General features: G+C 42.8%; 2 protein-coding genes across 4 annotated transcripts; one reads left to right on the forward strand and one right to left on the reverse strand.

The window, feature by feature from the left end:
* Positions 1–1,121: 1,121 nt before the first annotated feature.
* vstm2b (V-set and transmembrane domain containing 2B) lies at positions 1,122–26,783 on the forward strand. 2 transcript variants are annotated; one of them, XM_079340005.1, is made up of 5 exons: positions 1,122–1,786; positions 2,135–2,325; positions 4,908–4,937; positions 6,574–7,024; positions 25,965–26,783. In XM_079340005.1, the coding sequence occupies exons 1-5, from the start codon at positions 1,714–1,716 to the stop codon at positions 26,051–26,053; spliced, it is 834 nt and encodes a 277-aa protein (XP_079196131.1). In that variant the 5' UTR covers positions 1,122–1,713; the 3' UTR covers positions 26,054–26,783. The 2 variants fall into 2 exon arrangements, with proteins under 2 accessions (XP_079196131.1, XP_079196132.1); XM_079340006.1 differs by lacking the exon at positions 25,965–26,783 and adding an exon at positions 8,561–8,655.
* LOC306821510 (uncharacterized protein) lies at positions 10,322–17,413 on the reverse strand. Of its 2 annotated transcripts, none has more exons than XM_079339978.1 (2): positions 15,552–17,413; positions 10,322–10,466 (listed from the first exon to the last, which is right to left on the reverse strand). In XM_079339978.1, the coding sequence occupies exons 1-2, from the start codon at positions 16,725–16,727 to the stop codon at positions 10,347–10,349; spliced, it is 1,296 nt and encodes a 431-aa protein (XP_079196104.1). In that variant the 5' UTR covers positions 16,728–17,413; the 3' UTR covers positions 10,322–10,346. The 2 variants fall into 2 exon arrangements, with proteins under 2 accessions (XP_079196104.1, XP_079196103.1); XM_079339977.1 differs by lacking the exon at positions 10,322–10,466 and adding an exon at positions 10,616–10,879 and having other exon boundaries at positions 14,650–17,413.
* Positions 26,784–26,812: the final 29 nt, after the last annotated feature.

The raw sequence follows: 26,812 nt of genomic DNA on the forward strand, positions 1-26,812 counted from the left end.
ATCATGTTTTCAGGAATGGCAACTATTGTTGCCGGTGGGCTTAAATGGGTTTTTAATTCCCAATAAGTTAAAGTCACCTCTGTTGGTGTAAGATGAGTTGGATAGTACTACAACACTGTTTTCGAGAACAGCGTCCCAACATTTACAGAGCAGACAGTTAAGAGCCCGGGTAAACTCTTCAATTTCAGCCTGAAGGACACATCTGTCAGTCTCAAAGCCTTACAGACCTTAAAAGCTGGTTTTAAGCGTGAAAAATCTGCACCTATGATTTGTATGATGTTTCTTTTTTATCTGTTGAATGCCTTTTGAAGAAAACCACAGGAACCTTGGTTAGGGTTATCGAGCCATGCTGTATCGAGAATTAAGGGATCCCAGCGTAGCAGTAGATGGCATTGTCATTTACACTGGCAGAAAGTGGAGTGCTGTTGAAGATCTGCATGCGGAAAGGGTATTATTCAGATGGTGGACGGAAATGGAGGAAATAGGGTAACAAGGCTCAGGTTTCTTTCACAGCATCCAGATGACAGCTCCATGTTTACCTCAGTTATTTATTTATTTATTTTGTTAAATTTTTAAAGGTAAATATATTTTATTATTTTTTACATCAATAAAATCAATCATATACAGTAGCTATAACTGATATACAATAGAGACTTAACAGGTACTCAATAACTGAATATTAATCAAGAGGAACAATTCACCATTGGAGTGCAACCTCAAACATATGCTGCCACTTTGGTTGAAAGGCTCAGAATTTCTTCAGCTGTGCATCATACTGCTTTGATGTTTTTTATCAAGCAACACTGATTCACATGTAGGATTTCAAACCTCTGGAGCTGTGTGTCTCAAGCAGCATTATGTTCATGTCACTAGTAAACAGCAGAGACTGTGTGTCTGTGTGTGTGTGTGTGTGTGTGTGTGTGTGTGTGTGTGTGTGTGTGTGTGTGTGTGTCTGCGTGCGTGCGTGTGCTTCCTTACATGTAAGAGAAAAGACTTGATTATGTGTAATGAAAAGCAGTGAAGAGGACACACTTAAGGAGAGAGAGAGAGAGAGAGAGAGAGAGAGAGAGAGAGAGAGAGGGAGAGAGAGAGAGAGAGAGAGAGAGAGAGAGAGAGAGAGAGAGAGAGAGAGAGACCGTGAGTTGGCACAGCGTAGTAGAAAGCGCGGTAGCCTAGCAGGGACCCCGCTGCTCGCACAGGACTCACATCAGGCAGACAGGCTGGAGGTCTGCGACAGGGAGGAGGACAGCGCACGCGGACAGGCGCACCGCGCGGCTCTTACTGGGAATCACCGCTGTTTTTCCGGAGAAACGGGAAGCTGTCCTGCCGGCTGCTGGAGCCTCTCTCGCGCGCATAAAAGCAGGGATGTGATGGGTGCTGGAACCGAGCCCGGAGATGGTGAAGAGTACGTTTCTGATCTCCAAGTTGGGTTTTTTCGTCCAGACAACGCTCAGGAGGAATAACGGAGACGCGCCGCTGTCACCTACGGATTAAAATCACTCTTTTGGTTTGTTTTCAACAGTACCTCTCCGGTTCTTCTAGTTTTTCCTCTACATGTTGGATTCATGATGCTTAAGCTCACCTCAGGATCGTACATGTTGCCCGACTGATGAGGCGGGATTGTTATCCTTGTATGTCCATATTCGGAACAATCTGAGTCCACATTCAGGTCAAACGACCGTCTCATGTCCGCGTAAAGAGCCTCAGTGTGACATGGAAACACCGGGACTCTACTGGCTGCTTTACTGCTTCATCCTGAACTGGCCCTTTATGTTCTGTGTAAACGGTGAGTAGAGGAAACGGACTGTAGGTATTAGTTGCAACTGTCTGTGCGTTATAACCGTGCAACTGTTGATAGAAAGTGTGAGGATAGTGCAAAGCAAAACCATTGGGCAATGAAGACACGCAGCTGTGCTACACAGCTTCCAGCTCTCCATTATTTGATCAAATAAAGCCTGAGAGAGATTATAGGTCACGACTGCTCTAATAAAACCATTACAGTCTATAAATCATGTCTAATGGGGACTATAGGAGGAGGATAAGGGCTTAGGACGGACGGCCAAACGGGGGCTTATAAAACATGTTTCCACTCAATAATCTCTGCTTCTCTCCCTATTTCCCTCCAACACCAAAGCTGCATTCACTGAAGTCCCTAACGATGTCAGTGTGGGGGAGGGAGAGGATGTGGAGATGCCCTGCGCCTTCAAGGCGGTGAGCGCAGCACCGATGTCTCTGGAGATCCAGTGGTGGTACTTGAAGCAGGATGTGCCCAAAGACCTGAACCATGAGCTGCAGATTAGCTCTCCATCTAACAGAGACTACAAGGTGACTGCAAACACACACGCTCATTTCATTATACAGAATTAGAGATTGGTTTGAGAGGTTACATTTACTTAATTAGTGGCAAGTTGGCAAGTAAATTACAGGACACATTTTAATGAGTGACACCGTTTTAACTTTCTCTTTTAAACTGATTTGGCTACCTGTCAGTCTGTATCCAAAACGAGTATCCGTAACACCAGTGATTTTGCCAAAGTGTCCATTTCAATTTTATGTAGTTAAGCTGTCTAGTGAGGGACTTAAATATTTCTTTAACCTGTTTGTAGAATATGAAAACTTTGCTGACTGGGACGCTCCTGCTTTATCTCTAAACACCACAGGAGGGCAGACTTACACTGCCTGTTTCAATTTATGATACTAAATGTGCAACAAATCTGCACATTTTTCCAATTGCCAAAGAAATAGAGGTAATTACTTTTCTTGTCTATTCTTCTGCTAAGATTGTACATTTTAAGGCACATTGAATGTGTTGGAATTGAATCCTTACATTTCTTCAGTCAATTCCAATGAATAATACAATGATTATCAAATAATAATAATAAAAAAAACATGTTTATGAACCTAAACCTCTTTATTTGGACCAAAAAGTGTGACACTTTGTTAAACTTGCAGATATATCAAAAACAGTATTTTTTCCCCCCCAACTGACAGAGACTGAACCATACTTTTGAGTCCTGGATGGCCCTACTGAGGCATTCACTAAGGCCAAGTTTGCACACAAAAAATCAACTGAAAACGCAACTGTTTTTTGATTGCATAATACAAAAAGGTTTCACATTCAAAGTGTTTTAGTAACAACCGCCATGCACACTGATCCACAAAAATGACTAAAATTACGTAGTATACTGTCAGGCAGTGATATGACTTTGTTATAAAACAATGCGTGACCACATACTGTTATTTCTATAAAGCGGTGAGGTGTAAACTTTTTAAACAAAGCAAGTACATTTCAATCAGGAGAGACAAATCATATTTTAAAAAAAAATTAAATAAAAAAACATTTATTACAATGAATAATATGAAAATGTGACTTGACAGAAAATCTTTGGCGGTTGGACTCTACGGGGTGGATTATGAGTTTGGAGAATGAAATTCTTAGTGTCATTAAGATAGATCTTCCCATGGAGTCCAGAGCCTGGTGGTGGCAAAGCTGATGACTTGATGAGACCAAGTGGGATGAAGAATTGATGGATAATGATTCTGCTGATGGAGATGGCGTTGATGGAGGGGTGCACGAACACCAGTATGAATGAACTAGGATAGAGAAAGAATCATATTTAAAAGGGGAGCACAACGATGATAGGCTGGAAATGGAGGATAAATGCTTTGCCATTGGTTAGATGAGGACAGCTGATTTACCAAAAGACAGCCCAAACTGACAGCTCGAGTATGACAGCAGAAATGTGATAGCGTGCAAAATAAATGAATGGGTGAATGAGAAAGAACTGAATCGCAGATCACTTATAGTCTTCACTAAACTTGCGCTAGAGCTTCATTTCAAGAAGATGGTGACTGTGAGTCATGCCAGAACCTGAATCGCAGCCTTTATGAGCTTGGATTAAAGACAAGTACAACATCAGATGAAACACAGTCAGTACCTGGCGATACAAACCTTCACTACTGGGCTCAAAGTGATTCCAAGTCAGGCCATTCTAGCCTATGTTCGAGACCAAGACAGATGTGCTGCAAGCCAACACAATCACTTAAAGGACATTGTTATTTGCACATTTTTTCACTTTTATTTTATGCAATGACACCTGACCTGACCCAAGGCTTCTTTATTTACCAGCCACTGTAGCAAGTAGGTGAGAAAATGTTTGGTACTTCTGTTCGGTGAAAATCCATTAGCGTTAGCGCTATAGCTCAACCAAAGTGCAGATTAAACATTTCTCTTGTTACCAAGCCATTGCTACAATTCAATCTATGTAAAATACTGAACTATAGAACTTTTTTTTTAGTGCTTAGGGATTGCATTTGATAACTTCAGGTATTAACATGCAACATGCGACTAAACATTTTGCTTGGAAAACAAAAAAAAGCTGCAATATGTCTGTAAGTGTGTCAGTGTGAGGCAGTCAGACTTCCATTCTTTGATGTTTTTTAAGTAGGAAGGAGCAGCTATAAATCCATTCATCGAAATCCATTCAAAGAGTCCATCAGCTAAGCATTACATTCCCATGATATACTGTATGTGTGTGTCTCATCAGACGTGCATATGCCTCCATCTGCAGTTGTTTATGTTACAGTCATCCTCTCTTGATAAGATACTGTGGGAATAAAACATGACGAATCAGTGTGAGTGTTTATCAGTCTAAGGAGTCAGGGACTTCACAGCTTTGGCATTAGCACGTTAAAACATGCAGGGAGGGAAGAGCAGACTCAGAGCAAGATAGAGAGAGAGAGAGACGGAGAGCAAGGAGAGAGAGCATGAATGGCGTCTTTGAGAAACAGCGCGCTCTGCTCATTTTGTTTTTTTTCTTCAAGATTTGAGGAAAATCTTGTCTTTTGTGAATTTTTCAGTGATACAACAGCTGATGTTTTGGTATAATGTTGTGTTTGTCTTTCAGGTCACACCGAGGGCAGCCAATAAAATCAGTGTAAGTGTCCATGCTCCCGCCTCCACACACTGAGGAGTGCTGATTAGCAGTCTATTATTCCCTGTCATGTTACGAGTGAGATTGATCGGACTGAATTTTAGCCTGAACGTTATCCACGTCATGCTCCTGTTATAAGACTGAGTCCCACTTTGAGTTTGTTTGTGATGTTGCTAAAGATACATGTCTGTCTAAACATGAATGACACACCTGAACCCCCCTCTTACCCCTTTACTTAGTGCTCAGCCTAAAAGCGTTTAAACTGCTAATGAGCTTCTAATGGGAGCCTGACTGATATGTTCATGTTATCAGGCTGTAACAAGTCCTCTGATAAAAATAATGCAGTTCAAATCTCAGTCATTTGGGGTGTTCATTTTTGAAGAAGGTCTATACAGCTTTATCTGGTGTCAGCTTGAGGGTGGAAATATAGCTGAGTTGTAGTACTGGTTTCAGGGATCTTTCAGGGCTTTTTGAATTTTCCATTAAAATTGGTGCTCAATTAAACTACAGGTGTAAGCAGAACTCTTTGCAGGCAGAGAATGAAAAGGTGGTCACACTGGAATACATTTCACTTGTTGTTTGATATAGTTCAATTATAAATAAAGCATACCATCATTGTTAGGGCACAACCCGCTCAGACCCTTTCCAAACAATATCAATTATTAGTATTGCATCATGGTTGCTTATGACCTAAAGTAATAAACTTTAAATAGAGACAAGGTGGATGTCATGCAGAGCTTCAAAGTTTTTCATTGAGAAATCTCAGTATACTCAAACTCAGACTTTCTTATGGAGTATGACTGTGTTGGACCAAACACTGGCGTTGTGAGTTCCCCCAGTAATCCTTATCCTATGAAAACAGTGCTTGAGCTAGTTTACAAGGCTGGTCTCATTTAGAACTGTTTGTTGATGTTCCAATAAGTGAAATATTCTTTAACAAGTCAAGTTAAAAAAAAAACTATAGATCAACTCCTGATCTCATACATGTTTCAAGAGCAGTACAAAAGAAAAGCAGACATATAAAGCACATACAAGATACAAGATAATAACACATTATAAGAAAACAATAGGGACAGACAAATAGAACATCTGTTATATTTTATAGTTTTATATCAGCTGTTCGAATGCTAATTTCATGATTTTGTCATCTAAAATCATTATTGGTAACAAAAATTCCATATAATTTAGGGCTGACCTTAAATCATATATTTTAAATGAACCATACATCTCTAAACTGAAGTTCCTTTTTTATGCATGTTTATACACCTTTTTACAATTTCAGTCAAACCGATCTAGTGTCTTTAATTAACCTCAGAACATTTTCAGTTCTCTGCTGACTCTATTTCTACAGACATGTTTCATATCCTGATCTTTTCAGAGCTCCAAAATAACATTCAGTTCAAAAGTCTGCAGCTGGCACTTCTATGATGTTAATATTTGCTGTTAAACTGTTCTCCTCTATGTGATAAGTGAGCCTTGATAGGATCTGATGTAAGGGTCTGTTAAGCAGCTAATAGAGAGTCACGTGCCTTTGCATCTTCTCATGAACTTGAAGCTTTTCTTAGCTGCTTATTCATGCACACTGACTCTGCTGTTTATTCATGACCATGTTTCAGTGTTTCCTCTTCCTGCGTTTCAGACTGTGCGTGTTCAGGGCAATGCCATCTCACACCGTCTCAGCCTGTCCAAGGTGAAGAAGGAGGATGAGGGGGTCTACGAATGCCGAGTGTCTGACCTGTGGGCCGACGACACTCAGGAATTTACAGTCCACGCCTCACTGCACGTGTCGGCAGGGGACGGCATGGTGGCCGAGGAGGCTGTGTCACACATCCAGAACCGCTGGCCTTTGAGGAATACTAACACAGGGCTGGGAGGGGAGGGGGTGGCAGGCAGGGCCACCTCAGAGCCGGGTCAGGGGCTGGCAGGGGGGCAGAGGTTTGGGCAGGGGAAGCATCGCGTGCATCAGCAGGCTCATCCAGGACTCCTTCCCTCCATCTCCACAACCACAACCACAACCTCAACAGTGGTCAGGTCTTCAGCCTCAACGCCACCCAGGATTAAAGACATCCTCCGACTGCAGCATGGAGCCGGTAAGTGAGCGATGGGTAAAACAGTGCCACAGTGACCCCAGTTGGTGGTGAAGGGAGTAACCACCTGATAAACACAAAGCTGAGCTGAGTGTGTAAAGCAGTTTCATGTCTGCTGTGTGAAGTTCAGATCTGTTGTTTCTCTTTGTACACAGGCTCTGTGTCTCTGTGACGTCTGCTGTGTTGATTGTAAGAGTGAACAGTTGCTGCTCCATAGTGTTGGATCTGCATAACGTCATTGTAGATAAAGTTTACTCTCTAAACTTAAAAAACATGTGACTTTTGAAGTTGTCTCTATTGTGTTTTGTTCCTATTTTCCCCAGCAGTTGTTCTTACTCTACCACATTTAACACCAGCACAGTTTATGCCTTGTTTAGCTGCTACATTGACATTTGACATGACAACTTAAAAAAACTAGTTAATATTCAGCAACGAGTTTCAAGCTGCAACCGCAAAATAACAAGAGAGACAAAACTACTTTATAAAACTGAAACCCCAATCGACACTGTGAATCAATCAATTAAACCCTGAATGTCAATCAATCAATGCTACCCTGGTCCAGACTGTTAATGAATAGATAAAACCCCTGATCTATACCAGGGTTTGGTCACCAATTCACCTAACCAGCATGTCTGTTGGGATGTGGAGGAAACTAGAGACAGAATACTTAAAAAAAAAAAAAAAGACATAATTTGGACTATAAATCCATCATCAAACCCTTGTCCAGACCTTCCAATCAATTAGTTACACGTGTCTCACTGTTAACTTCAGGCAAACTCTGTTTAAGATTGTCAGTTATATGATCAAAAACCTAAACTTGGAATTAATTAATCTATCAAATCCTGGTCTAGCCCTCAATCATTCCATCTAACCCTCGTCTGAACTGTTAATCAACCCATCAAACCCTGGTCTGGACTGTTCATTCATCTATCAAGCCCTGTTTAAGAGATTGGTAATCAATTGATAAAACCCTGGTCCGGACGTCAATCAGTGTGTTGTCTCTGGTGTGTCCATCAGTAAATCAAACACTGCTGTAAACTGTTCCATTTAATTAGATTGGGTATTTGGCAAGTAACAGAGCTAAAAACTCAACTACTATGAAACCTCAAATTCAACCAAACCACACACTTTATTAACCCTTAAATTGTAAGTCTAATACTACAAACTTAACCAAACATTCCAGTCAATCTCATCAAAATTAAATGTGTGTTTGCCTCTGAACTTACTACTTAGATACTCAAATAGATAATCATTGAAGGTCGCAATATCATATAAATGTTGTTTACTGAGTTTTCAGTTTTATCAATCAATCTCTTCTATGTAATTTTATGGAACACTGCAAGCTAGTTTTTTTGTTGCCTGTATGGAGGACTCTAGCCTCCGTACATGGGGCACATGCAAACCACTACTCTTCCTGTTCTGTTTGTCCAAGCTCACAAATCCTCTCATGTAGTACAGAAAGACAACAGGAAGTATTAGTTGTAGCAAATTCAAGATAAAGTTTAAGAAATCTTTTTGACTCTGAGTTTCCTTCCACAGTTTTATTCAGGACACAAAAAGCCATGGGAGACGTGTGAGTGTTTCCTCTGACAGTCAAGACACTCACAAGCTGGTTCTGATCTGAAGTTACAAAGTTGCAGATGAAGAAAGGATTTGAACTGTAGCTGTGCTTCTATTAGTTAAAATGAGAGTGATGGAGTATTCATACACCCTTTACACATCACACACATCTTTCACCCCTTCATATCAGGGGAGTGTTTTTGTGGACTTGTGCATAACGTGTATCACCTCTTTATGACAGCAACTCTGCCAGCGGCCTGGCAGATGGTGGTGGTGTGTGTATAGGGGTTTGTGTAATCCACTTCCATTTAACTCGTCTACCTGCCTCACTGGAGTTCCACGAAGCGTATTGTGAATAATTAAAACTCTGCCAAGTTTAGAGAATCTGCTGAGCCCTGAGGAGAGCATGACAGCTGCTGTGTGTATGACACACACACACACACACACACACACACACACACACACACACACACACACACACACAAACACGTGTTGATACAAAGTGACTGAGCACTATGTGTTGTTGAACACTCTTCAAGAGAACTCAGCAGCAGCTGTGTGTGCTTATGTCTGTAAAACAACCTCAGCCAATAATCAGGCAATAAAAGCATCTAAATATGTTTCCTTCCTGCTGATACATGTATGATGTTACATACATTTTGATGGAAGATTCATACCTTCATGAGATTAGCACAAAACAACCACAGCTGACCTGAACAAATGCAAGTTTTTGTCCACGGCTGTGGTGGTCCTCTGTTACAGAATTAAGGATCATACTGTCATGGTTTCAGCATCAGATCAGACTGTCATGAATGTTTTTTGTCTTAATGCATTACTTCGGGGCCCACTTAAACCTTTAATGGTGGGCTGGGGGTTGTCTATTGCTAAATTATTTCTTAAAAGTTCTTTCTCTTAACACACAAGGGTTGTAAGAATTTACAATACTTTCCTCTCTAGACAGCTCTCATTATAAACTGAAACTAAGAGTCTACACTGTCTAAATTGTACAAATAAACTTGCAACATCTTGGTACTGAAATGTTATCAGTGTCAGATTCAGGCAGTGTGCAGGAACTTATTTAATTAGTAGTTAGAGACTAACCAGGGCAGCCTGAAATAAAGATTTACAATAAGGTTATAAGAAAACAGATGCATGAACATGTTTTTCTGCATCGTTTTCATATAGGATATGCCTGATTCTAGATAGAGTAGGAAGGTGAAAACAGGTTGTCTTTGAAATGTGTTTTATGTGAAAGTTAAACAGCTGTTACGTTCCGAGCCGTCTAGGGCACTCAGAAGCAACACAATTTATAAACTAAATAATACAAACCGGGAGGGGAAAAGATAAAGCGTCAGGTAGGATTATAAACAAACTTATTTATTTACAAACAACTCTCAACACAAAACAATCCACTCAAAATGAGGGACGACTAGCTACTAAACTAAACGGAAGATCCCAACACACAGGACCGACTGCACGACACGGGCAGCAACCACCGCAGCACACCAGCAACGTGGAAGGCAAGTACACAGAAGCGAGAGAGAGACCCAGCAGCACACCAGCTCCTCCTTTATATCTCCCACCCTGATTGCCTGATTGGAACCCACTGCACGGCACCTCCGATGTGAACCTGCAACACAGACACACCACACACACACACACTACGGCACGTAACACCCCCTCCCATAAGAATGAACCCCCACCCCCCATTCAGAGTTCACTTAACGCCATTATGTATGATGAGAATACCAGGCACAGGGGATACTCACCCACGGGATAGGGTATCTGCCACAACATTATCAGCTCCCTTTTTGTGGCGGATCACCAGATTGTAGCCTTGGGCCAGGAGGGCCCAACGCATCAGGCGCTGGTTACTGTTGTACATCTGGTTCAGAAAAACAAGCGGTTATGGTCGGTGCATACATTTACAGGGCAGGAGCTTGACTCAACGTACACCTCAAAATGTTGTAGGGCCAAGAGCATCGATAGTGTCTCTTTTTCTATTGTTGAGTAATTCAACTGGTGACATTTAAACTTTGCAGAGAAGTAGCACACTGGGTGATTCACATCATCACCCCTAGTTTGTAGCAACACCGCACCAGCCCCTGTTGCACTGGCATCCACCTCCAGGCTAAATGGACAAGAGAAGTCTGGAGCCACAAGCACCGGAGCATTACAGAGGATCGATTTTGCCGCACTAAAGGCCTGCTCACACTCATCACTCCACACAAACGGAACTGCTGGGCTACACAACCTAGTAAGAGGAGACACAACAGTAGAGAAGTTTTTGCAAAAACACTGGTAATAGCCCGCCATGCCGAGGAAACGTCTCAGCTCACGCCGAGTGGTGGGAACTGGAAAGGACAGAACCGCATTAACTTTGGCCTCAACAGGCCGGACCTGCCCATGACCCACCTGCTTTCCGGGGTAAGTAACCATGGCTTTACCAAACTCGCACTTTGCCAGGTTAAGAGTAAGGGACGCATCAGCGAGTCACTGAAACACCTCCCTCAACCTTGACATGTGGTTTTCCCAATCATCAGAGTACACCACCACATCATCGAGATAAACATTACAGTTCGGCACATCTCCTAACACCTGCTGCATGAGGCGCTGAAAAGTGGCGGGTGCATTTTTCAGGCCAAACGGCATTACTGTGTACTGCATGAACGCATCGGGGGCCACAAATGCAGATATATCTGACGCACGGGGTGTTAACGGAACCTGCCAATATCCTTTCAATAAGTCTAACTTAGTGATGCAGGTTGCGGGACCAACTCGGTCTATGCAGTCATCCATCCGGGGTAAAGGAAAAGAATCAGTTTTCGTAACTGCATTAACTTAAAATCCGAACAGAACCTAGGGGTATCATCAGACTTGGGTACCACGACACAGGGTGAACTCCACGGACTACGGCTGGGTTTGGCAAAACTATTCTCCACCAAGTAGGCTACCTCTGCTCTCATGGCCTCTCTTTTAGCTGGTGAACAGCGATACGCATGCTGCTTTATTGGGCTAGCATTGCCAACATCAATATCATGCTCCAGTACTGTGGTACAAGTTGGGTACATCACCTAATACTGAAGCATATGTGCCAAGTAAGTTAATTATACCTTGCCTCTGGGGGACTGACAAATACAGCAGCTGATCATTAATGCTAGACAGAAATTCTGAATTCCTCAGCCTACCACATCGATGACCATCACAAGGCATCACCAAGTCCGTCTCCTCTGTCTCCATGTCCATCAAGGAAGAAACCCCTACCACCTTGACCCCTGAGGACTGGAGCTCTCTCCCACTCGTCTCTCTGAAATGATAGGATTTCAACATGTTAATATGACACAACCGGGTTTTCCTCCTTCGTTCTGGAGTACGAATGATATAGTCGGTGTCAGAGACTCTCTGGACCACCACATATGGACCAGAAAAACGTGCAGTGAGCGCAGCACCAGGGGTGGGCAGCAACATCAACACCATTTCACCAGGCTGGAACTGGCGCTCAACCGCCTTTCTGTCAAACCTCCTCTTCATGTTACCCTGAGAGACAGACAATGCCTCCTTAGCTAACTTAACAGCACACTGCAGCTGCTCTCTACACCGAGAAACAAACTCTGCCACACTAGTCTTTGATGGGGAGCTGCACACGAGCTGCTCCTGCAACACTTTTAGTGGACCACGCACATTATGTCCGAACACCAACTCCGCTGGACTAAACCCAAGCGATTCCTGCTTCGCATCCCGAATGGCAAAAAGAACAAATGGTACTCCTTCGTCCCAGTCTTTTCCCGTCTCATGGCAGAACTTCTTTAACATAGACTTAAGTGTTTGATGCCAGTGCTCAAGAGCACCCTGTGACTCTGGATGATAAGCGCTGGATACAGAATGGGAGACTCCCAATGAACTAAGCATCTGCTTGAAAACTCTTGACATGAAATTAGTGCCCTGATCAGTTTGCACAATCTTTGGGAGGCCAAAAGTGGTGAAAAACTTGATTAACGTCTTTGTGACGGATGCAGCAGTAATTCGACGGAGAGGAATAGCTTCAGGAAAACGGGTGTTAACACCCATCAGCGTAAGTAAAAACTGATTTCCTGACTTTGTTCGCGGGAGTGGCCCAACACAGTCAACCAGCACATGCTCAAATGGTTCCCCTACCGCTGGGATGGGCTGCAAAGGAGCGGGAGAAACGGGTTGATTTGGTTTACCCACAGCTTGGCAGACTGGACAGGTTCTGCAGAAACGTGCCACCTCCGACCTCATTCCTGGCCAAAAAAAATCTTTCAATATACGATAATAGGTTTTCGTAACACCCAAATGACCTGACCACACATGGTCATGACCTAACACTAACACCTGCTGACGACAGTTACTTGGGAGCACTAGCTGATACACCACACCGGACTCGTCACCTGTCTCGCTGGCTATATACACTCAACAAAAATATAAACGCAACACTTTTGTTTTTGCTCCCATTTGTCATGAGATGGACTCAAAGATCTAAAATTCATTCCAGATACACAATATTACCATTTCTCTCAAACATTGTTCATAAATCTGTCTAAATGTGTGATAGTGAGCACTTTTGCTTTGCTGAGACAATCCATCCCACCTCACAGGTGTGCCACATCAAGATGCTCATCAGACACCATGATTAGTGCACAGGTGTACCTTATACTGCCCACAATAAAAGGCCACTCTGAAATGTGCAGTTTTGTCTCACAGCAAAATGCCACAGATGGCGCAAGCATTGAGGGAGCGTGCAATTGGCATGCTGACAGCAGGAATGTCAACCAGATCTGTTGCTCGGGCATTGAATGTTCATTTCTCCACCATAAGCCGTCTCCAAAGGCGTTTCAGAGAATATGGCAGTACATCCAACCGGCCTCACAACCGCAGACCACGTGTAACCACACCAGCCCAGGACCTCCACATCCAGCAGGTTCACCTCCAAGATCGTCTGAGACCAGCTACTCAGACAGCTGCTGAAACAATTGGTTTGCATAACCAAAGAATTTCTGCACAAACTGTCAGAAACCGTCTCAGGGAAGCTCAACTGCATGCTCGTCGTCCTCATCGGGGTCTTAACCTGACTCCAGATCGTCGCCGTAACAGACTTGAGTGGGCAAATGCTCACATTCGATGGCGTCTGGCACGTTGGAGAGGTGTTCTCTTCACGGATGAATCTCGGTTTACATTGTTCAGGGCAGATGGCAGACAGCGTGTGTGGCGTCGTGTGGGTGAGCGCTTTGCTGATGTCAATGTTGTGGATCGAGTGGCCCATGGTGGTGGTGGGGTTATGGTATGGGCAGGCATCTGTTATGGACGAAGAACACAGGTGCATTTTATTGATGGCATTTTGAATGCACAGAGATACCGTGATGAGATCCTGAGGCCCATTGTTGTGCCATACATCCATGAACATCACCTCATGTTTCAGCAAGATAATGCACGGCCCCATGTTGCAAGGATCTGTACACAATTCTTGGAAGCTGAAAATGTCCCAGTTCTTGCATGGCCAGCATACTCACCGGACATGTCACCCATTGAGCATGTTTGGGATGTGCTTGACCGGCGTATACGACAGCGCGTACCAGTTCCCACTAATATCCAGCAACTTCGCACAGCCATTGAAGAGGAGTGGACCAACATTCCACAGGCCACAATTGACAATCTGATAAACTCTATGCGAAGAAGATGTGTTGCACTGCATGAGGCAAATGGTGGTCACACCAGATACTGACTGGTTCTGAGTCCCCAGACCCTCAATAAAGCAAAAACTGCACATTTCAGGGTGGCCTTTTATTGTGGACAGTCTAAGGTACACCTATGCACTAATCATGGTGTCTGATGAGCATCTTGATGTGGCACACCTGTGAGGTGGGATGGATTGTCTCAGCAAAGCAAAAGTGCTCACTATCACACATTTAGACAGATTTATGAACAATGTTTGAGAGAAATGGTAATATTGTGTATCTGGAATGAATTTTAGATCTTTGAGTCCATCTCATGACAAATGGGAGCAAAAACAAAAGTGTTGCGTTTATATTTTTGTTGAGTGTATGTAGGACGGTGCAACCCACCGGCGCATCAACACACCTTCCTCTATGAAAAAGGGCTGCTTCTCGCTACACTTAGCTTTATCAACCACCGCAGCCCAGCACTTAGCCAGAGACCGATCCTTTTCCTGAGCCTCTTTAAGGGCCTCACGTGTCAATGGCACAAGCGAATTAGACACCAACTCCTTTTCAGGCTCCGTGACCCTGCCACTTACATCAGAACCACTGGAGGGCGACTCTTCAGAGAGAAGTGAACCAATTATTGAGTCCGCAAGATCCACGTCCTGTGCCTTCTTGTGAGCCTGAGCTCTAGTTAGCACACTGGCAACAAACACATCAGGGTGATGAACGGCAACATCCGAAGATTCATCAACAGGCACATCCACCATGTGAGGGACAGGATAGACCTTACCTCCTGCAATGTCGTTTCCCATGATGAAGTCAATTCCACTCACTGGGAACTCGTTACGAACACCCACCTTGTAGAACCCAGTGGCTATATTTGACCTCACATGAACATCATGTAGAGGTGCAGCTACAAACCCCATCTCGATGCCCCTTACCACAGCACTTTCCTCAGAGCGGGTGTTCAATGGTAGTGCTCTGGAGAGGATAAGGGATTGCGAGCACGCTGTATCTCGCAAGATTTTAATTGGGCGTTGGTCCCCCACACTTCCTGACAATGACACAAATCCATCACAAGTAAAAGGTTTAAAACAATCAGGAATTTCAGGATCCAAAGTCACCATGGACACCCTGGGTGAGTTGTTTATTAACCCAACCCCCTTTGGCTGTTTAAAAGCCAACTTCTGTTTTTGTTTCCAGGCGTCGCAGTCAGCAATAAGGTGGCCAGATTTAAGGCAGTAATAGCATGGTCTATCGGGCCTAGAACCTGCAGAGTTCACTCTACGCACCTGGACGTCAGGCCTGGAGTTAACTCTAGTCTGAACGGAGTCTCTTTTCACAAACACTGCTTTGTGAGTCAGTGTAAACTCATCAGCGAGTTTTGCTGCCTGCTGCAGAGTGGAAACCTTCTGCTCATTTAAATAAACAGCTGCACGCTCAGGCAGGCAGTTCTTAAATTCCTCCAACAACATCAACTGACGCACAGACTCCAAAGTATCAGCTTTAGTAGCTGCACACCAACGATCAAAAAGAATCTCCTTTTCTCTCGCGAAGTCACTGTATGACTGGTCGGGGGTTTTGCAAAGCGTGCGAAAACGCTGTCTATATGCCTCAGGCACCAACTCATATGCGCGAAGAATAGCACCTTTCACCTTCTCATAGTCAAGGCCATCCTCCACGGACAGAGCTGAACATGCTTCTTGAGCTTTCCCGACCAATTTACATTGTAACAAGATCGCCCACACATTCACAGGCCAATTCAACGCACCAGCAATCCTTTCAAATGCTCCAAAATAAGACTCCACCTCCAACTCAAGGAACACGGGAACCAGAGAAATATGCCGACTTGCATCAATCGCTGCTGGAACAATGTGTGAACCGGACGAAAGATTCATTTGGGCCTTCTGGAGTTCTAACTGACGCTCTTTAATAACCTCCTTCTCGAACTCCAGTTTCCTGAGCGCCAGCTCCCTTCTGAGCTGAAACTCCCTCTCTCCCCTTCTCTCTTCCTGCTCCATCCGCAGCCGTGCCAACCGCAACTTTAACCGTGAATCTAATTTGGAAGCTGATGATTCTGGAGAAAGGGAATCAAACCGTGGTAATGTGCGAGGCCATTTTTCCTCAAGCCCAATCCTCTCTCTCGGAGTCGTCACCTCCACACCAGCGGTCGCCTCCGCCTCATCAACGACAGGAGAACCAGCTCTGGAGAGCGCGAGAGAGCGGTCATCACCATCGGGTGTCACTGCTGCAGACTTCACCTCCACAGCCGAGGTACAATCCACAGACACCAATATCCCCAAATCGACCAAACCACTAATCACAGCTGCTCTCAACTTGTCTTTACGAAGAGCACGAGCCACCTCAACACCATAGTGGTTAGCGACGTCAAACAAATCAGCTTTCTTACACTTCTCAAGCCTGCTTAGCTCGGGATTAGCCACAAATTCCTCCAACACGAACGGCATGCCCACCACAGTCAAACGCTAACACCGCGCTCAATCCGAATTTATTTTTAATTAATGTCCGCTGACAAAAAACAACAAAGTAAAATGCGACACGAGAACAAACTTTCCCAGCTCCTGCCTACTTTCACTCACCTGTGTATCTTCTGGAGCCGTGCCGGGCTCGAGGCGACTTACAGGCACACATCAACAGCCGAAGCTTTGAAACGCCAGCCCCCTTTGGAGAACACAGCCTCCGCCCAGGATTGACCCCGAAAATAAAAAAGACAAAATAAGAAATGAATGCCCGAAGGAAAAACCGATTAGGCTCAGCTGGGCATTCCCTATCTAGGCTGAGAAAGCAGTTCCTACGTCACACGATACGTAATCAATCGCGGACCACACGTAAACAATACCATACAAGGAAATGGGAAATTCCCGGACGAGCCCCCAATTGTTACGTTCCGAGCCGTCTAGGGCGCTCAGAAGCAACACAATTTATAAACTAAATAATACAAACTGGGAGGGGAAAAGATTAAGCGTCAGGTAGGATTATAAACAAACTTATTTATTTACAAACAACTCTCAACACAAAACAATCCACTCAAAATGAGGGACGACAAGCTACTAAACTAAATGGAAGATCCCAACACACAGGACCGACTGCACGACACGGGCAGCAACCACCGCAGCACACCAGCAACGTGGAAGGCAAGTACACAGAAGCGAGAGAGAGACCCAGCAGCACACCAGCTCCTCCTTTATATCTCCCACCCTGATTGCCTGATTGGAACCCACTGCGCGGCACCTCCGATGTGAACCTGCAACACAGACACCACACACACACACACACTATGGCACGTAACAACAGCATTCCAAACAGTGGTGCAAATGTCCCAGTAAAGAACATATAAAACCAGTAAAAGCATAATATGGGATCTTGGCACACTTCTAATTTACATAACTGATTGGTGCCGTCAGGCTTCATTGATATGCATAGCTAAACATAATCTGCATAACAATGAAAATGGCTGGAGTGTTTCCTCTTAATACTAGATATAGGTCTATAGTTAGCAAGAGTTCTTGAATGAAAATAGGCATTTTAAGAAGAGGTTTAATTACAGCTACTTTAAATGTCACACTTAGTCAATGACAGCTTTTGATAAAAGTAAAGAATATGTACAAATCTCCGGTGTGATGTTGTATTTTCAGTGTTCTTTTTGGAAATGTTCTCATTAGGCAACATTGTTGTGATACAATTGATGTGTTTGTGTTCATAAAATAACTTTTAACGGATTAATTGAACATTTCATTTCCAAAGGAGGAAAACTTTATTGTACATGAGAAAACTGTGTGTGTGAGACTTAATGGGACAAGTACTGCAATACTACTGTTTATCAGGAAATCTAAAGACAGTCTATCTTCACAAAACTGCATCATCTCCCAAAACCCTCTGCTGGTCTGTGCAGAGAGGCGTGCTGCTGCAGGGAAATAAAAAACTACTGAATGTGAGCTGCACGGAGAGGAGCAGGTCGTTTAGAGAACGTTTCAAATTGTCCTGCAGTCCTGGTGAGTCCTGTGACAAACTGCTGTTTCTTCACTCTGATTTCTAGCTACTGTAGGAAGATCGCAAATCACTTAAAGTCTTCCTGACTAAACATACGCTAGAGCTTTATTAAAGACTGCTATATTATCAGACAAAGTATCTTAGGGCAGAGTACAATAACTTAATGTCTGAGGTAATTAGCAACAAATGTGTGGAGAAATTTACAGATTCTGTGGTATATTTCATAACTTTAAACCCAAACTCAGGAAAATTTGGTCCCTGGAACACTGTTGGAAGATTAAATGGTATGCGAGAAGTTGTAGTAATGGGCCCATGTTAGTGGAAATTTCATGAATTAGTTCATCTTTGTAACTTTGTAAATGTACCACTTAAATCTGTCTACCATCTAAGAGTAACTATTCTAGGTTTGAGCAGCTGTAACCACATCAAGGTTGTGTTCAAGGTAAGACATCTCACAGCAGTACGATCAGATCAGAAGATCAGAATCAGAAGATCAGAATCAGTTTCACCAAGTACATTTACACATACGAGAAATTTGTCTTGGTGTATTGATGCAACAGAAAAAAGAAGGCTAAAATAACAAGTACTAAAATAAAAAAAACATGAGAAGTAATTACCAATATATAAAGTAGTATTTTAAACATGTCATCATCATGTCAAATATAAAGAATAATAATAAACAAAAATGTAATAAAAAACACAAAATGTACAAAGGGTGCATGAAAGGAAATGTATTTAAAGTGCAGTGAGCGATAATGTAACGCATAAAGAAACAGTTTCAGCCTTGACATTACTGTGATGTTTTCTGAGTCTGTGTTATGTGGGAGGAGGAGGGAGGGCAGGGACATTGTTGATGAGACTGACAGCTGAGGGGAAAAACTGTTCCTGTGTCGAGAGGTTTTGGTCTTGATGGAGCGCAGCCTCTTACCTGAGGGGAGAGACTCAAACGGTCCATGTGCAGGGTGAGAGGGGTCGGTCTTACCTGCACACCTCAGAGTCCTGGAGGTGTACAGGTTGTGGAGAGATTGTAGATTGCAGCCTGCATTTGTTTTTTGCTGTGGCTGCAGCGTACCTGACTGTGACGGAGGAGGAAAGGATGGACTCGATGATGGCAGTGTAGATGTGCACCATCATGGTCTTTGGCAGGTTGAACTTCTTCAACTGTCGCAGGAAGTACATTCTCTGCTGTCCTTTCTTGATGAGGGAGGTAATGTTCAGATCCCACTTGAGGTCCTGGACGATGGTGGTCCCCAGGAAGCGGAAAGACTCCACAGTTGACACCGTTTAGTTGCCGATGGTGATGCGGTTGGGGGAGGCAGTGTTTTTCCTGAAGTCCACAACCTCCTGTCTTCAGATCTTTAATCTCTAGGTTGTTGTCGCTGCACCAGGTCACCAGATGGTCAGCCTCCCACCTGTAGACAGACTTATCTCCACAAGAGATGAGTACAATGAGGGTGGTGTCATCTGTGAACTTGTGTATACTTGTGTGAGCTTGGCAGACTAATGACTGGAGGCTACAGAGTTACTGTATATTTCGATTGGAGCCAACTGTCTGTTGTAAGCAAAGGTTTGCTAAGAATTAAATGTATGTCTGACATTTACAAATCAAGTTGATGTCTTCTTTCTAGCCTTATAAAGATATGTCCAAGTGGAAATTAATTTGTATAGGCTGTACCGTCAAGTAGAATGTATGCAAGTTTGTTCACATAGAAACGTTATCAGTTAGCAATTGTCAATGAGTGTGTTCTTTATCATTGTTGTCTGACCTCAGCCAAAATAAAACGTAAAGTAATCCACAGTCTCTTCCACCATTATATTATGAGACATACAGTAGACAGCAGAAATAACCACCACCCCACAGCCCTCAACAGTAAAACCGTAACGCTCCCAGTAGCTTTTTAGCTCTAAACAATGTTCCAGGGACCCATTTTTTCCATAGAATAAAATGTGTGTATTTAGTTCAGAAAATATAGCATAGATTTGCTTCAAATTTCACTACCAAATCAAAAAAAAAAAAAATGAAATCTTATTGTGAACCAAATATGATCGTCTCTGGAGTTGAGAAGCTTCCTGTTTTCATGATTATTTGAACAAATTTAATGAATGAACACATGCCATTTTAAGAGCCTGGTGCTACTAATTCACTTTAATCCTTTTCATAAAGCAATAAACGAAGGATGATCCAGATTCACATTTCAGCATTTCAGCTGGATTAAAAAGCTTCTCTATATTCAGGAAATATTTCATATTTCAGCAGTGGGTCTCAAGGGGTGGGTCAGAACCCCAAGTGGGTTGCGGAGCCATTTTCAGTGGGTAACAAATATGTGCCTCGGATTTTTATTTACATTACATAAATGTGATTGGTTATAAGGAATGTCATGTTGTTGTTTTTTTTATTTTTATGACAAAGCAGGCGGGGGATTGAGATTGAGAACTAGTTGAGAGCGGCTGCTCAGGCTAGTCTCTTTATCTGGAAGATTTTTCCAGAACTGTGCGGCATGATAATAACATGCTGCTTCTCCATGTTTTAGAATAGAATGGAATGTTTATTGCCTTTGAGCTGGTGTATAACATTCGGTTTCACTCAGTTTTGCAATGTCTTTTAAATGTTCAAAAGCAAGTCTTAATGGTGAGGCTATATTGTTTAGAACGTACGGACTTGATAAAACAAACTGCTGATGAAATCTTTTTAGAAACAAATTGAGTAAATTATGTGAGTGAGCCCAGGACCTTGCTTGGTGAAGAGGAAAGTACTTTGTTTTTACAGTAACTGTGACATTTTTATTTGTTTCCATGATAATAGCATGGCTTTTCGGACAGCAGCACAGACATTTCTCTGTCTGTCTCGTTGCCATTGTTATAAGTGCATTCAATATTGAAGTAGCTCTAGTAATGAAACAAATTAGTAAATCATAAAAAAACACATGAACTATACATGAGCTTCAAAGGTTTATAAAAGCATTGAAATGTATGCTTATCATTGTGAGAATATTAACAGAGATTTCCAAAAGGACAAGAATATGATTATAACATGTTAGAGAAAGTACAGAAATAGGTGGGAAAATTATCATAATTGAGTAAGAAATGTTTCTTGCTAAACATTTCTGCAAGAATTTCATTCTGTAGTATGTATAATGCCAGCACCTGTAATCTAACTGACTGTATTGTCTTTAAATGTACATGTGACACTGCTGTCTTTAACAAACACTTCAGGCAGTGTCAAACAGCAGCGTGTCAGTGATATTATAGTGAGTCCTCATGCTGCTGCTTTACCCTGACTCATCACATGGCAATACTTTCCTCTGGTCTTAATCCAGATCATCCTGTGTTGTCCTCCTTGCTCAATTACATTTTTGGTTGTTTATAGAACAGTCTTTTTCATTTTTGAGTGGAGCACAACAGAATCAAACAAACACGTTCAGCTTGCTGTTCTCAACTTTGTGTGTCATTTTAGTTGTCCTCTTTAATATAATTGATTATGTGCTTTATTAGGTCAAGTTTACAGATCTCTAGATATTTTATGGGTTTAAATATACGTACGTAAAGTAAGAGTAAGAGTATGCCCAGTAAGTTTAACTTCAGTACACAACCTCTGCATCATAATGTAATTATTATTTCAGCATCCATTTATTTTCTTTCTTTTTTTTTGGGGGGGGGGGTTAGAATGCATCCATAAACAAGAATATGATAACATTTGATTTATCACTTAAAATGGAGATCATTAACAGGATTACAAAAAAAAGTCAAGTGTCTTTCCCATTTAAACATTTTTAAAATAAAACATTTGTCATTTTTAATAAAAAGAGGTGGGAGATTAAAGGATTTAACTTTATATTTGTAATGCATGCGTGCATTCGAATGTTGTATTTCTCGAGAGGAACATTCCTGAGGTGAACTTGAATATTTTCACGTCATAGTTTTTGAATGGAGGCTGCAGCTGTCAGTCACACACACAGACAGTTTTCAGTTGACAGAGATGAGTTTAAATATATAACTCAGTGTTTGACAGCAGATGAAGGATAAAACCTTAAACCTCAAAATATCACTTTCATTGGATACCTTGAAAGGTGGGGGAAGCTTGGAAATCCAGGCCCTCTTCACTTTCCTGCCAGTCATCTGACTAAGAGGCTGTCACAGTTAATACTGGAGAGGAGGGTGGATCAGGCTGACAGGAGAAGTGGAGAGTTTTCACATTTTCATTTCAAGGTTCAAGGTTCAAGGTTCTTTATTTGTCAATTCCAAAATATGTCAGACATACAGTGAAATCAAAATTACGTTTCCCCCCTCCCCACGGTGCAATGTAGATAAGAAAAAGGTAAATAAAATAAAACAAGAAAAAAGAGGTAAAAAGATGTAAAAAGATAAATAAATAATATTTACATTAATAAACCTAAATGTGCAAAAGTATTAAGTTAAATAAAATGGAGTATAGAACCAGATTATAAGAAAGGTGAACTTGTGAATGCGTGCAATGTGCAATAAGTGACCAGGGTTCTGTTTCAATGTTCAAACAGGAGGAGGTTCCAGTGATTCAGTGTTCATGGGGGCAGAGGGGAGAGAGTTCAGCTTCCTGACAGCTTGGTGGAAGAAGCTGTTTCTCAGTCTGGTAGAGCCGGCCCGCAGGCTGCGGTACCGTCTCCCCGATGGCAGGAGGCTGAAGAGGCTGTGTGAGGGGTGGGTGGGGTCACTCACAATGTGGGTTGCTTTGCGGGTGAGGCGGGTGCCGTAGAGGTCCAGAAGAGAGGGGAGCGGGACACCGATGATCCGTTCAGCCGCCTTCACTGTGCGCTGCAGGGTCTTGTGGTTGGCAGCAGTGCAGCTCCCCAGCCACACAGTGATGCAGCTGGTCAGGATGCTCTCGATGGTGCCTCTGTAGAAGGAGTACATGATGGGTCGGGATGCTCGTGCTCTCTTCAGCTTACGGAGGAAGTAGAGGCGCTGCTGGGACTTCTTGGCCAGTGATGTGGTGTTGGCTGTCCAGGAGAGATCCTCACTGATGTGGACCCCCAGGAACTTGGTGCTGCTCACTCTCTCCACAGGAGCACCGTCGATGGTCAGGGGGGGTTTGGGAGTGGGGGCCCTCCGGAAGTCGACAACAACCTCCTTGGTCTTGTCAATATTCAGGAAGAGGTTGTTGTTTTTGCACCACGTGGCCCACCTCCATCCTGTAGTGCGTCTCATCGTTGTTGGAGATGAGACCGACCACTGTTGTGTCGTCCGCAAACTTCACAATGTGGTTGCTGCTGAAGGATGGAGTGCAGTCGTGGGTCAGCAGCGTGAAGAGCAGGGGGCTGAGCACACAGCCTTGGGGGGCCCCAGTGCTCAGGATGGTGGTTTTTGATGCGTTGCCGCCCACCCGCACAGTCTGAGGCCTCTCGCTGAGGAAGTCCAGCAGCCAGTTGCACAGGGAAGTGCTGAGCCCCAGCTGGTCCAGTTTGCCGATCAGCTGCTGAGGGATGATGGTGTTGAATGCTTTCTCAGTTGACATTGAGATACCGGTACAGAGAGATGTTTTTTTGACCATTCATTTCAACTCATGTGTTAACAAACAAACTTTATTCATTACTTTCTGTAAAGTTTTTGTCCCTGTCTGATTTTACACACTCATACAGTCAAGAAAATGTTCAATGTTAAAGAGAAAGAGAAAGGAGTGAAACTGAGCAAGGTGAAGCCATAAACCTACATACAGTATGTATAAAAAAACATACACTTATATATAACGTAACGCTATATAACGTGTGTATATATATATAAAACCACATAGTGTATGTGTATGTATATAAATATATTGATAAATATATAATATAATAATTATAAAAATGTGTGTGTGTGTGTGTGTATATATATATATGTGTATATATATATGTGTGTGTGTATATATATATATATATATATATATATATATTACCACAACACCTGCACTGAAATAAAATGTTTTAAAATGCAGTTTAGATTTCACATGTAAGGGGATACGTAGTCTTTTGGCTCAACAGCAAAAAAAATTCATTAGAATATGGAATCAGAAAGGACTGTGCAAGAAACTGAGTCCCTGAAAAAAGAGAAGCACACTAATTTGAAGGAAAGTCTATTTTGCTTTGAAGGAAATAACTACGAGTGGTCAACTACAAGGCCATCATTGGTTTGTGCCATCCAGACGGGGTATGGATCCATTCTTACATTCTATGATGAGACTGTGTTTGAGCTCTTCTTCTCTGTCCTCAGAGAACATTACATCAAGCGAAAGGCTTGATACTGAGATGATAATCATGAGTTACAAAAGGAAAATGATGGGGGGTGGTTGCACTGGGAACTACACAACATTAAGATACATGAAGTAAGAACACAATGAATTAGGGTTGCTTGCAGAAGATACAAGATATGTCATGATTTGTGTTAGTCTACAGCCTTGGCTTTCAAAAACTGAGCCGTGCTGACAGAAACAATGATGTCTCAGCAGCAGCAGTGACAGTGAGGGTGCCTGAGTGCTGCTGAAGCAGTTGTGAGCTGTGCGAGTCTGTTTCAGACACACCAACACTTCAGATCGCCTTCATCTTTAGTCACAGTCCAGAGATTAGAGCTCAGCTGGAAGGATGTAATCCATTCAGATAAACCACTGTGTTCTGCAGATGTCATGTTGATGTCCCTGAGTGTCTTTTTAAGTGAGAGCTGTATTACTGGTGGAAGGGCTGCAGCCCCCTGCACTGCCTTGTTGTTGCTGGATAACAGAGGTCACGTTGAATGAAATTCAAGAAAATGTTACAGGCTCAGCTGACACAGTAATGGTTTTTCACTTCCGTCCCATCAATCTACCATACACCCATCCCATTGCAATCCTGGGCTAGAATGACATTTGGCAACATAACAAAGCTATATATTTTCAGCTGCTTTTCCACCCCACCTACTTTAAAAGTGTGTCTCGTAGGGCCGCTCGTCCCCTCTGGTGTCACTGGTGTAATATGAATGAAATTAATGAAGTTACATTACAGTTTTACATACAGCATACAGTGTCGCACCTCTCACCTCACATCGTACCTCTTGACTTTCATTAACTTACTCTCTGGGGCATACTAACTTTTTTAGCATGCCCCAGAGCTCCCTCAGTCATGCAGACAGATCATGTTTTTAACTTTTGTGTTGCAACTTTGCCTTTTCTGCATCAGCACTGTTGGATTGATGCAACAGCTGCTCCCCATGACCATGCACTGACATATGTCATGCACGTTTAACCAGCAGACAGACACAAAGCCTGATAGATACAACAGCCTTTATTCACATAATTGTGTGTGCACATATAACTTGTCTACCCGTCCACTCCTTTTTACTTTTTTTCCCTTTCCCATCCCTATCCCCTGCTGAGTGGTAAAATTAAATCTGGTCCTGCAGGAATCCTGAAGTCCTGGGACACCTCAACAAATATAAAATATAGCCTCTATAACAGAAAAACATTTATGGAATAATACTAATGCATTGTTTTGGCAAAGGAAAAAAAAGTGTTGTAAATGCTTGAATAATGTATTCCAATCTCTTCGGGTGCACTCACACCTGAGTGCACCTGAGTTCTGTCCTGTGCCCAAGCGCTCAATCAACACTCCTGTGGGTGATCAGAATCAAGAACTAAGCCAGTCATGTTCAGGACATGTCACACATGTGAACACAGCTTTATTTCCTCTTTTCTCTGTCTCTCTCTCCTGCAGGCTATGTACTGATAAACTTCATGGACCCCCTCCTCTGCATCTCTGTCCTGCTGCTGCATGAGCTTCTGACCCTCCTTCTGGCCCACTGAACAGAAATCAACCAAACGTGTCAACTTGCAACCCTCTCACTTTTATACCAAAAAGAAACAAAGCGGCCGCAGGCAGCTATACACGCCACTGCAGGGAGTTAAAGAGAGGGACGGAGGAGACTGATGCAAGACTCCTACAGCGTGAGTAGGAGTAGGACGAGGTGAAGGAGAAATGATGGAGTGTCAGTCCTGACCCACACACACACACACAGCCAATACAGAGCGGCCACAAAGGTGTCTAACCCGCTTCATGCACGGCCTCCTCAGACACTATAAACTCACCATTCTTCTTCTTCTTCTGCAGCGTTTCACTGTGAATTCTTTACAGATCACCTCAGTGTGAGTCCTGCTGCTTATACTTACACCGTCACTGAGGAGGAGGGTGATTCAAATCGTCAGTCATTCTTTTCTGTACACATCTCATTTTACAGAGCTACCCTTCAAGTATACTGTTTGTCTGACCTATGCCAGGTCCACCTCATTGTACACAAACACCAACACACCTATCATACCTCTGTTCTTCATAGCTGAGTCCAAACATTTACACAAGGAGTAATAAACTGACATATATTTTGATGAAGATAAGACACATCTTACCATCCGTGTTGTTCATCACCTCCAATAATGTTTATTTTTATTAAATCTGTGGTGACTTTTCATTTCTATGAGACAGAACTTTCCCACAGCAGTTCAGAAGAAGTTTATTGTTTTTGTAATAAAAGGTAGATTTAACACCTGTCCTATGTTTGATGTTTTCTT

The sequence above is a fragment of the Symphodus melops genome, assembly GCF_947650265.1.
Source record: "Symphodus melops genome assembly, chromosome: 3".
In the NCBI taxonomy this organism is placed as follows: Eukaryota; Metazoa; Chordata; class Actinopteri; order Labriformes; family Labridae; genus Symphodus; species Symphodus melops.